Source organism: Caretta caretta, chromosome 3 (genome assembly GCF_965140235.1).
Source record: "Caretta caretta isolate rCarCar2 chromosome 3, rCarCar1.hap1, whole genome shotgun sequence".
NCBI classification, from domain to species: Eukaryota; Metazoa; Chordata; order Testudines; family Cheloniidae; genus Caretta; species Caretta caretta.
Genome location: NC_134208.1, coordinates 204,846,922 through 204,859,533, shown reverse-complemented (window position 1 = coordinate 204,859,533; position 12,612 = coordinate 204,846,922). Strand labels below are relative to the sequence as shown.

The following is a 12,612-nucleotide window of genomic DNA, read 5'->3' as shown; positions in this document are numbered from 1 at the left end:
GAGGAATCTTGCTACTAACCCAGTGGAGGCAGACTCTCTACTGGAGATTGTTAGCACTGCCAACCCAGAACACAGGTTACTACATGAGAAGCTATAGATGTCCTAAACACCTGCACAAGCAACAATGGTGGAGACACAAAACTTGGAAGCCTGATGGCATGGAATGATCTCTGCCCCTACTGAAAGGCAGCTGTAAAGTCATATGCTTTGAAGTTGGACTACAGATTTTCTATGGAAACAGGGTTGAGTAGTCGCTACAAGTCCCTACAGTAGTTTAGCTCAAACCACTGTAATGAAAGTGGTTTAGTTCCAAGCTTGGAGGTTCAGAACATTGCCCAGGTGAGTTAAATATTGCCCCCTAGAGCTCTACCGTTTATCTATGGCACAACTAAAATTAGAGCTTCTGACTGACACTTAAATTGACTCATCAGTATTTGTGTACAAGTTTGATTTAGCACTGTACAGCTTGCACTATGTGAACACAACTGTTCTAAATCAGTTATCAGAGAATGCATAACTACATGCAGAATGAAGGAGCTTTCAGACACTAATAAGAGACCATGAGTTTACAAGAAACGGTTTAGGATTATTTCCCCAGGAAAGTGTGCCTAGTTGTACTTTGATTTTAGCTATAGGCTAGGGTACCAGAGCTTGATGTGTTTAATATTAAAAAAGTTATTGAGCAGCACAGTGATGGTTATGACAGACAGCATTGCTTTTAGCATATGACATTTAATAAAGTTGTATTAATCATGTCCTAAGACAGACACTAGCCAGGAAGGGGAAGAAAAAGAAAAAGAAGCTTTGACATGTCTGATTGCTACAGAGAAAATTTAAGATTGTGATGTTTGCTACAATTTAGATCAACTAGAAAGGGAACCAAACTCCCCCCTTCACTATGCAGTATTGAAGCCAGAGTTCAATAGTAAACTTGATTGTAATCCTCAGGGCTGCTCAGCCAAGAGAAATCCTTAGACTTTATTTATTCAGGATCATTTGTACATAATCAACTACATCTGCAAAGTCTACTTTATTCTACAAGACAGACAGTTTCCCTACCATTAGTGAAACCCTGGTTTAGAATGTTTGCTTTACATAATTGATATATTAAAACATGGAATGCTTGTAGAGTTGTGGCACTGTATAGCATCTACACAGGACATCCTTCAAAAGCTACGATTAGGGAGCCTCCTAGCTTATCAGCAATGTAAGCTCGGTTAAGGTCCTCTGGCCCATTTGCTTGACATTCGTGCTTTATGCCTAGAAGAAAGGCAAAAAATTCAGTGATTCATGAGTTCCCATATGCTAGTAATTCTCATTAGAAACTTGCACCTGTAGCCAAGAGTATTTGATCAGGTAGCCCAACAATTCACAAGAATTCAAGCACATGGCAGTCCAGTCTAGAAGTTCAAGAGCCCAAAGGATTTAGGTGCTCAAGTGCCATTGAATTTCAGTGGGAGTTGAGTACTTAGTGATGTGCAAGCACTGATGATTGAGGCATCTGGATATGTTATGGTATTGGATACTTGAACTGGATGTGTATGTTTTGGTCTTCCCAGTTGCAGATTCTGCTGGAGTGAAGCTGGGAGTTTCAGCATTATAAAAAACCCACTGAAGTGGCATGGGACCTGGGATGTGTGCAGCTGAAGAGTTATGGCTTAGTTAACAGGGAAGCCATGTGCACGGAGAGGGAAAATGCAGTTCTACTGCACGTGCAATTCAGACACTTTTTTGCTATGTTGTGTTTTAATCATGTTTCAAGAAGTTTCACTTGCTAAGTACTCTTCAACTGGTATTTCTAAATAGACGCTAGTCCATTAGCAACAGCTAAGTCCTATGGGTCAGCAGTTCTATGGTGCAAGACAGATTTAATTGGGCCAAGTGAGAAAGTGTTGCCTGTATTACGTACCTTGAAATTTCTTTTTGATGGCATCCTTAGAGCTTGCATAGATCATCTTACTTTTGAGAGGCGCTTGGTCTGGTGCCCTAGTTGGACATACCAAGAGGAAAGTTAAGATGATGATATTCAACATCCAACATATCAGAATCTAAGACCTACAGACTCAGGTGACAAGCAGTGGCCCTACAAGTTTACGAACATTTGACACCCCATCCTAAACGGCATGCAATATCTTGGACCAGATGAGTGTGTCACCACATTTCCATGTCTTACACATTAATGGAGACCCTGTGTACAGGCCAGGCATTGCAGGTAGGTATGTATGTACATTGTGCAAGCAAAGAGACCAAGTCACACATAAGCCACGATTCCAGCTTACCACAGGATGAACATCAACTCCTCTTTTTTTGATTCCTTTGTTTCAAAGCTTGCATCGTACAAGGCATAACGGCAATCCTTTTCAGGGAGCATCTGCACAAACTGCTTGAAAGGATCAGTAACTGTTACGCCAATATCTCCCACGAGGATTTCTTTGCCTTCTTCCACAACAATGCACTTCTGGTCTTCACTGAGACAGAATAAAACTGCCTTCTTCCTTTTCTTGATTTCCCCAGGTGTGGAGCACTTACGAACTTTCATGTCATAGAAGATACGGCATACTTCATCAGCCACTTGTACTCCTGATGCCTATGACAGAAAGAGTTAAGTCAATTTCAGTCCTGGACTATGCACTTTATATAGCTACTGTATAACATCAGCTTAATGCATTAGGCTGATAAGACTAGAAGACAAGCAATATTTCCTAGAGTATTAAAGGCTTGGAGTGGCAGATGCAGAAAGCCTGAAACAGTTAACACCAGAAGTTGATATAGGAAAGACAGGGTCTAAAAAGTCTCCCATTCTGGCTACAGTTAGCTTTTAAAATTATAGTTCCTAATGCACATAAGTTATGTTTTTGAAAAGTGACTGATGGGGAAGGAAGATCCTACTTGCATTGAAGGTCTTTCTACTGAGGAACAGGAACTTGTAGCTCCAGAGGTCTGTTTAACTGACAGTCTTGAAGTGAATGCCTAAGTCTGATTTTCTTGAAACCCCACAAGTAGCTTTTACCTGGCAGTCATTTTGAGACAGCATTCTTTAGCTATTTGACAAGTCTCAACTTGCCACTATTTTGGCTAGCCATTTCCAGCCTACAGGAAAGTAAAGCAGTGCTATCAGATTCTACATATACAGTCACATGTATGTGTGGTTCAGGTTTAGAAGTTTAGAAGTTCTGGAGCAAGACTTGTTTATGAAAAATGCTGGGTTTTAGGCTCAAGATCTGACTAGAGAGAGTGACAAGTCTGTGTTGAAGTTACTCAAAGAAAGTGTCATGCTTTTATTAAAGGGTTAGATCTCTGGAAACTGCTTGATAAGTTTTAGTTCTCTGGTTTGCTGCTGGCTCTTAGGTTACTATTATGTAGTCAAAATTCCCTGTTGGATTATTTTAATTTAACTCTTATATGGCCCATCTATGCCAGCCACATAAGCTAAGAGGGAATAAAAGGAACTGTATAAAAAACAAACAGAATAAAAGCCCGTTGCTCCTTCAGTTATGAAGGATAGCTGGGGTTATCCCTACTGTTATATATATATATATATATATATATATATCTCTGTGCAGATGTGTGGCCCTGACAGCTCCAGGTTTGTGCATCTGGGCATACTTCTCTCAAGAAAGGATGATCCACACTGGCAACTGAGGTATTCCCACATAGGTATAATTTAGGCTAGAGGAGTATAAAATGACTGGATTAGACTGAAGCATGTCTACCAATCTGTTCAAAATGTTACATGCTTCAGTGTAATGAGCCTGCTATATTTGCGTGTTAAACCTTTTCATCCTTGTAATGATTCGAGAGACCTGTTCACACATCTGAGTTCAGCACATGCGAGTGCCCTTAGATTATTACAGTGCCCTTGGTACACTGCAATATTACACCACACTGGTAACACTGACTTAGGTACTCACAATCAGGTGCAGCTAGCATTATAAAGCAGTTGATTAACATTTAGGACTGACATTAGAGAAAGGTTTCTTTGGTAAGCATTTGACAGCCCTGTTTATCTAGGGTATTGCCACTTGTTTTTAGGGGTCTTTCACAGCAAGAGGAGAGAAAAATATTGTTTACAGACATGATAGTTCAATTGTAGCACTATGGAAGTCATTAGGGGACTCCATGTGTAGTGTTTAAAGTCACTGGTACCAGCTTAGACTGATTTCAGTTTGGTTCCCATTTAAGACAGTTACTCTAATGTGACTAACATGGCACCTTCTTACTCATATCTGCTTCAGGTATGTATTTTAAGTCTTCTTTAATGAGGTATTCTTGCAAAGGAAGAAATAGAGCCATGCTGTCTGTGGCTTTGCACTAAGTTGTTTGCACAGTTCTAATCTGTTAGAATGCATCTGTGTAAGCCTACTGACGAAGTAGAGTTGCCTGGTTGTCACCAGGAGCATGATTTGAAGACCCCAGAGGTGAAAGCCTGCAGAACATTTTTTTGCACTGAAGTATGAACAAAAAAAACCAAACAAACTTCTTTCAGATGCCAGGTTGAATCTGCAAGGCTAGCGGTAAGAGAAAGTACATACGATAGGGAAATAGAGCCCTGCTTTTCAGCAAAAAGAACAGCCTTTAAGGATTTAACTTGATCCCCTTGCCCAAAAAAAAACAAAACAAAAAACCAAGAAAATGAGTTGACTCAAGCTACTCAGATACTAAACTGTAGTCTCACTGAATACATTATTAATTCCCTTGTTCAGACATCTGCCATGTTGGTAGATGCCATCTGAAATTTGGCTCATTCCCTGTAGCTAGGATTTCTTTATATGGAATCTGAAGTGCCATTCTGAGATCAGGATTTATAGATAAACCACCTAGAAGTGGGCAACTGAATCTGTTTCAGGATTGGCTACCATGTAAAAATTACAGTAGGCAGCTACACTTCCAGTTAAAGTTGCTACAATATTTAGAACTTGTGGCCTATGAAATTTGAACTAGACAGACCATACTCTTCATTTCCTACATTACATATGGAAATGGCAAAAGCCATATGGCTTTTCTTATGAACCCTCAACCTTGGCACCTGCTCCCACACTGACCTGCTTTCCTAAACCCAGACCTGCTAGTGATTTTACTGCTATCACTTTGGATAAAAAAAGTCAACCTCAGAAAACCAGCAAAAAGCTAGAGTACTGCTGAGAGTCAACAATACCGCCAAGAGCGGAAGATTGTTTATTGCTTAGAGCCAGTAATTCATCTTGAGGCAGGAAACTTCTTGTTTCCTTACAAAGAAATCTAATACTTTGGCAAGTTATTTAAGATTCAAAAAGGGTTAAGAGGGTTCAATTTGGGAACTCAAGTTGAACAACAAGTGATGTTGAATGGCTCTCTCCTAGCGGATGTAAGCTTTGCACCAACCAAAGGGGCTGGGTAAGTGTTCTTTAAAGAAGACAGCCAGTTTTAGTTGCAGTATGAAGCTACAGTTCTGTCTAGGAAAGCACATGCAGATTACTGCAATGGGGCTTACCACTTCCTTGGCCCCAATTAGACCTCTGCACATCTTTTTAGTTACTTAAAACATCTTGTAACTAAGTGAGTTTTCCCAGTCTCCAGGACAATGGATTCTTTGGAGGAGAAATATTCCACCTCCTCATACAAAGTTACAAGTACTTAACCAATGGCCCAAGATTTGGAACACTGATCTTCCATAGCTGCTCACTACTAGTGAGCAGGTCAGAGGAGTGCATATTGCACACATCACTATTTATGCTGTCTTGACTTGGCAAACGAAATGGAGCGATACTACTGTTAACACTGCAGGACTAGCGAAAAAAACTCCATTCTATTCCATCTTGGGCATGAAAATTGTTAGCCAAGTTCTAGACTTATGGCTGCTTATTTAAAATGCTACGCTGCTGGTACTTTTGTGGGTGGCAAGGTGAGGCCACCACTGGAATATATTCTGATTTAGCATACAACTAAGACAAATTTTGACTCAGGTGATTCCCAGAACAAAGAAAAGAGGCCTGAGTCCAGTCTGATCTGTTTCTACAGGTGCCCAATGCAAGGGCTCTCAAGCCTGTTAAAGCATTTGAAACCCCCTCCCCACCTTACTAGCAACCCTACTAGAAGGGAGGAAAAGACAGACAAACCATCTTCCATTACAAGGGTGGAAGAACTAGGAGAGAGGGGCCAGGTGGTAAAAAATGCAAGAAGTAGGAGACACAGGAAGAGTCCAGAGTTCTTTAAAAAGGATAAAATTCTATATTGGTTAGGAATAGATTCCCAATACTAATTTCCATGCAACAGGGATGTTATATAATGGAAAGTGTGAAGGGAAACATGTCTCATGGGCTGCTATTAAATAGTGCAATAGTTCCCAAGCTGCAGGTTGGGAGTGAGGTGTCATGAGACAAGGGGAAAAAAAATTGCAAGAAATCAGAGTAAACAACTCACAGCAGCAAGGCAGCGCCAGCTGCTACTGGATCAACAAAGCACTCACAGCAGCAGCTGGACAGCTAGGCAGCATCGACTGCTACCAGAGCAATAGGAGCACTCTCCCAACAGCATGCCTTCTATGGCCAGGAGCAGGTCACACAAGTGGAGGTGGAGGATGCAGGAGCAACATGCTGAAACAGGAGGGAAGGGAGGAGAATACCTCCTTTCCAGCAGACAGGCTAGTGGACCAAATAAAGTGATCTGATAAGCTGCATGTGCCTCTCAAGCCACCAGCTGCCCATCCCCTTTTTGGTCTGATGCTCTTGAGCCCCCCCAGAGACGGGCCCAGCACAAGTGCGCTACATACACACTGGTTAATCCAGGCTTGGCTGCCCATGCAGAGTTTTCAAAGTAGACTGTTCATTTGTGCAAAGCCAACCTGAATACAGAGTTCCAGGCGTGGGCCCAAAGGGAGCTGTGGCATGAAAGTTTGCGAGTCCTTGCAACACCAGCCTGTACACCTGTCTAGACTACTGCACGCACATGGGGTCTGCTAATGTACAAGACATTCAGTAGATGCCAAGTAAGAATGCATGACAGTGATGCAGCCAATGTCTCATCTTTTTTCCATGTGTAGCACTTTTCCCACACCTTACAAACTGATGCTCTGATGTCTTGTGCTAGAGGAATGCCTTACCTAAACACCACTATGTACTAAAAGCAAGAAACCCTTTCCTTCTAAAAAGCCTCCCTCCTGTCCTCCACGCCCCATCTTGATGGATGCAGGTAAAGGCTGTACACAACAGCCATGTCAGCTTTCCACATTTTGCTTTCTTTAATTATGTTCAAAAGAAGTGCCCTAAAACCTTGCACAAAATCTAAACCAGAGTTATTCCTTTAGTCCAGTTTTGACAGAGAGGCCCTGCAAGTTGCCACCAAAACCTATGCATTTCTGTAATATTAGAATTTGGAAAGAAAGTTTGCATTTGGAAAGCAAGTTCAAGATAGGATGCACATACCAGACATCTAGCAGACTGGATTTACAGCACATAATTCTGCATTCCATTGTGTCCAAAGTTGCATTGAAGCTAGTGCTTCCCAACAAAACCCTGGGCTATGAACCTTAGGGTTTTCCTTCAGTAAAGGATTTTTATGCCGCCCCTGCCCCCCCCCCCCCACAAAAAAAAAAAGACTTTAAGCTTCTTGGAGTTTTGCACAAAGTAAATTTTGGAGGGGGGGAGAGGAGGTGTGCGGGCACATGGAGGAGGAGGATGAAGAGACCAGCATGGATAATATGCAGGTTCTCTTCCTCCGAGCCCAGCAGTCTAGAACCAAAAGCCATAATACCAGTGTTAAGTTTACATATGGTAAACTAGTTCAACTGGTTACATTATTCTTGAGACCGGGGTCTTAAAGCAAAATCTTACATCATTCAGGAGCTACATTAACTGTATGCATGTGTTCTAAGCAATCCATATCCACCTAATTAAGTGAAAACATTTGCTTCTTGGGAAAAAAGATTCAGTTCTTATGCAAGTTCAGTTGGATGCAGAGCCTGAAAGCTACATTCCTCAAGCATGCCTAGCCAAATATAGAAGGAATGAGTAGCGACTCTAGAACTCTGCACTTCAGTCTAATAAAAGGATTGCTAGACAGAACGCAGTTAATTCCCTACTTCCAATTGAACTCAATGTCCTCTCCCTCCACACAAAACTGGGGACCCATTACACTGAAAACAACTTCATTTTTGTTGTGTGACACTTACATCAGATCCAGGAATCACTGATTTGTCACAGTACCTCTGAGAGCTGGTCAAATTTTCCTTAGTCAGTAACCATGTGGCGGAAGTGAACATTCCTTTTGTTAAGAACTGGGCAGTGAAGCTAGGTTTACTTGTTTCCCGTATGCTGCTGTGCAACACCCTAGGATGTCCTTTGCACAGAAAGCTGGAAGGCGGGAGCAATGGACAAACAAGCTGATGGAGGCTGTGATCAGCTGATTTGGGGAAGACTACCTTGTATCAAGCCAGGCCCTTGAAAGGTTAGAACATGATTAAATAGTGACAAAAGTCTGCACAAAATATGTTAAGTAGTTGGTTATAAATTGTAGTATAGGCAGGATCTCAGACAGCAATAACTCAGACAACTGTTCCTACACAGTGCAGGAAGGTCCCCTTTTGCAGAAATTTAGACTAAGATCTGATTTGTTTTGCATATCACATTTGAGATAACTGACATTTACTGCTAGGTTTCAGAGTAGCAGCTGTGTCAGTCTGTATTCGCAAAAAGAAAAGGAGTACTAGTGGCACCTTAGAGGCTAACCAATTTATTTGAGCATAAGCTTTTGTGAGCTACAGCTCACTTCATCGGATCTTATTTACTGCTAGTGTGTCAGAGACCATTTACAAGTCAAAGCAATAAAAAAGTTTTTCCGCATATCACATCCTAGCCTGGCTGGCATGATTTGCCTATCAAATAAGTCATTTTGTATTAACCTAGTTTCTTTCCAAACCAGAGTCAAGACTCCATCCAGCCTTTTGTCTACCAATAAGAGACCTTACTAGCTAGACAAAGGCAGAGGACGATTAAGAAATAGCTGCAACAGAAACCCTTCCCTCTGAATTCCTGGAGTTCCTTCCATCACTCCTAGCTGAAGGAATACGTTTCCATTAGTTGGATCATGAGGCCATTCCCTGAAGGTGGTCACAGATTGTATGGCATATCTCCACTACTCACTGGTGTGAAGTAATCCCAGCCCATGCCAGAGAAAAATGGGAATTGTGCCACCCAAAAATGGGTGTAGAGAAGAACGCTGTTGGAGAGTTGGTACAAGTGCCGGTACTGCTCTCTGGAAGAGGATGCAGGTAGAAGAATGATTTAGGGCTTTTAGAAGTTAGGCTTCACCTTAGTGTAGTCTGCAGGCCTCTGACTGCTCATGAGGAGGAAGTTCTGTCTGAACTGTCCCTGGTAGCTAAAAAGATTGCCTTGGTAGCAGATTTATAGATCCCCAGGGATTTTGGTGTGACCCTGGAAACTTTTAAGGTATGTAACAACTCATATGAAGGGAGTAAGAGATATGGTCCTTTAAAGGTCTCCCCCTTTCAGTTATTTGAATTTCTCTGAAACCCTGAGGATTGTAACCAGGATGCCCTTTCATGGTGATAGCTGGAGAGAGACAAGACTGCTGCATCAGAGACATCCAAGGCTACTTGGAGCAAAGTTCTGGCTACTAGTTGCCTCAAGCAAGCCCCAGCTTCCCGTGGGAGCTTGTCAATGAATCATGATACTCTGGAGTGTACGCAAGGACATGCAGAGTACATGTCTAGTCCCAACACACAGCAGGTCAAAAGCTTCCTATCACATGATGTCAGTAAATCACAAAGTAGCCCACAAAGAAAAAAGTCTAAGGTAATCTTGGCAGAATTGTGTTTATTTAAAAGCCATTGTTGATAACTTTTTTTTTTAAAAAAAACAGTTGTAGGAGGGGCTCAGAATTATGGCAGATGTGGAGTTCAAAAAGTAAACTTTGACGTTAACACAATCATATCATAAAAATATTCTTAAATCAAACCAAGTTTGAGAAGCATTTCTCAATTTGCCTATCTGTAGATTTCAGTCAATGGAAGTATTTTTGCCCATTTCCATGTATGGCAAAATTAATGTTTACCAACATATACTAATAAAAACCTAATCTTTCCAAGCCTAGCTATTGGGATTATAGACTTTAAAACAAAAAACCACACAACAAGGTACTCTGAAGGATGTTTTAAGAGTGAGAAACAGTTTGAGGTCATTAGCCAAATGCATATAACATTCTCTGGTGAGTCAGTTCTGATTTTGAGACAGTCATTTCTATGACAACAAAACATGGACACAGATTTCTAACTTCACTATAATATCAAATGAGAACAGAAACTAAGATTTGAGGAAGAATGCTCTTTAAATAGGTTTAATAAGTTACAGACTAGAGACTGTCTGGTTAAACATGGGCAAGTATTCTTTTGGATGACCTCTGAAGAAGTCTTTTGGCAAGCAGATGCTAGTTTTCTTTAAAAAAAATAGAAAGATTTCAACCAGACCTACAAGATCAAGTTTCATAGTGTGTTGTAAACTGAGTAACCTATATTCAGCTGAACCAGCAAATCAAGGTCTCAGTACAAGTTATCATCCCAACATATATGGTCTCCAACTAGCCTTTTCACTATGAGCCTACTAGCCTTATTGGGGATCCAGGAAGCGGGCGGGCAAAGCCCGCCCACTGCTAAAGGATCCCCCCCCAGCCTAAGGGGGGGTCCAGAGGACCTGGAAAACCAAATAATTACGGGGGACAACTAATGAACGACAGGAACAGGAGTGCGGTCAAAGGGTCAAACAAAGGGAACCTGACGGGGACACCGAGTGGAGGACCCCGGACGGCGCCCACTGCTCCTCAAAGGCGTCAAGGGAGTCAGTGGATGCCGCCCAGAGGAACTCTGCCCGGAGACCTGAACGGACAGAGGATCGGAAACAGGCCCCACAGTCACAGGAGACTCCATCAGCCACCCTCCTCACCCTGGTTTTATAGATGGCCACTTTAACCAAGGCCAGGAGGAGGTGTACCAGAAGGCCCTGCGACTTAGTGGGCCCACAGACAGGGAGTGTATAGATAAGGAGGTGAGGGGAAAAGTGCAACCAAAACCTTAACAAAATATTTGTGAGGAGCTGGAATAGGGGCTGCAGCCTGGCGCACTCTAGGTAGACGGGCGCCAGGGTTTGCTTCACGCCACAAAAGGGGCAGGTGTCCGGGATTGGGGTGAACCGCGCTAAGTACACGCCCGTCCTCACGGCCCCGTGAAGGAGCCGCCAACTGATATCCCCGGCAGGCCTCGGGACTAAGGTGGAATATAGTAGGCAAGTCACAGCCTCGAAACTTTTTAAAGGTCTCCAGAGCAGCCTTGTAAAATGCTGCTTAGCTAGTTATATGGGGAGGAAAGAGGTTTTTTTTTTTTAAACCGACAAGTAGGGTATTAGTTAACACCCCGCCAATAATGGGCCATTAGACTTTTGCCTGCAGAGCTTCGAGTTTATACAACTTGATCTTGAAATTCTCACTGGGCAATGAACTTCACCCTCACGGGAAAGTCGGTCGAAAGCAAGTAAGCCACTGGACTCCTCCCGAGTCAGCCACCGTCTGAGCGCGGCTGGAGGCGTCCCCGCGAGCCCCCCGAGCCCGCCCCGGGAGCCCGGCCGGCCAGCGCCGCCCGCCAGCAACGCCACGGCGAGCCTCCGCCCCGGGAACGGCCCCGGCCGCGCCCCACGCGCGGCCGGGGCAGGCCCCGCCCGCCAGGGGGACCCATCGCGCAGGCCCGGGAGACGCGGGGGCGCCGCCGCCAGACCTCCGGCTTCCTACGGCCGCCGTTCCGCCTCGGGAGCCGCCCGCGCCTCACGGCCCGGCGGGAAGGCCGGGGCCCAGCCGCGGCGCCTGGGAGGGGACACGCCCTGCGAGGCGGGGAGGGGGAGCACGGCCGGCTGAGGAGCCACGCGGAGCGGCAGGGAAATGACTCTCCCCCCCCCCCCCCCGCCCGCGATGGACGCGCCGGCGCCAGCGCGTATAAAGGGGGGCGGGAGGTACCATCGGCTGAGGAGGGGGTCGCCGGGCCGGGGAGCGGAAGGCTGCATCGCCCCGGGCTCCGTGGCGGGCGGTACCATCGGGGGGAAAGAGATGGAAGGGGCCGAGATACGGCGGGTGGCCAGCGCTCAGCCCGAGTCCCCCGGCGGGCGCTGCCCGGCTTCTCACCATGGTCTCGGCGGGGCTGGCGGGTCTCGAGTCCGGGGAGCGGCTGCCTCACTCGGTGCTGCTGCTGGGCGAGGCGCGGGAACAGGAAGGAGCTAGGGAGAGGCGCGAGCCGGGCGGAAGCGCTGCCGACGTCACGCCGCAGTGCCTGGAGGAAACGGTTGCTGGCGGGGGAGGGGGGAAGCTCTGCTGGCAACGCTCGGACTCGGCCTGCTCTGCTTCCATCGCCCTGGGGCGGGGCCCTTATATAGGGAGGAGGGGCCGCCGGGCTGCCCAATCAGACAGGGCGCTGCCAGGTGGGCTCACGTGCCCGCCAGCCAATGGCAGGGCCGTTGGAGGGGCCTACGTGCTCCCAGGTGAGGCAGAGGCCGGGAGGGACTGAGGAGAGGCAGGCAGGGTGGAGGCAGGCAGGGGGGAGGAGAGGCAGGGGGGAGGCAGGCAGGGGTGGGGGAGGAGAGG

The 12,612-nt window shown here is 45.2% G+C and overlaps 1 protein-coding gene across 1 annotated transcript; it reads right to left on the bottom strand.

Moving 5' to 3' along the window:
• Window positions 1-931: 931 nt before the first annotated feature.
• Window positions 932-12,306, bottom strand: DSTN (destrin, actin depolymerizing factor). The gene is made up of 4 exons (XM_048842492.2): window positions 12,157-12,306; window positions 2,280-2,587; window positions 1,910-1,986; window positions 932-1,260 (listed from the first exon to the last, which is right to left on the bottom strand). Exons 1-4 carry the CDS (start codon window positions 12,157-12,159, stop codon window positions 1,151-1,153), a joined length of 498 nt encoding a protein of 165 aa, XP_048698449.1. The 5' UTR covers window positions 12,160-12,306; the 3' UTR covers window positions 932-1,150.
• Window positions 12,307-12,612: the final 306 nt, after the last annotated feature.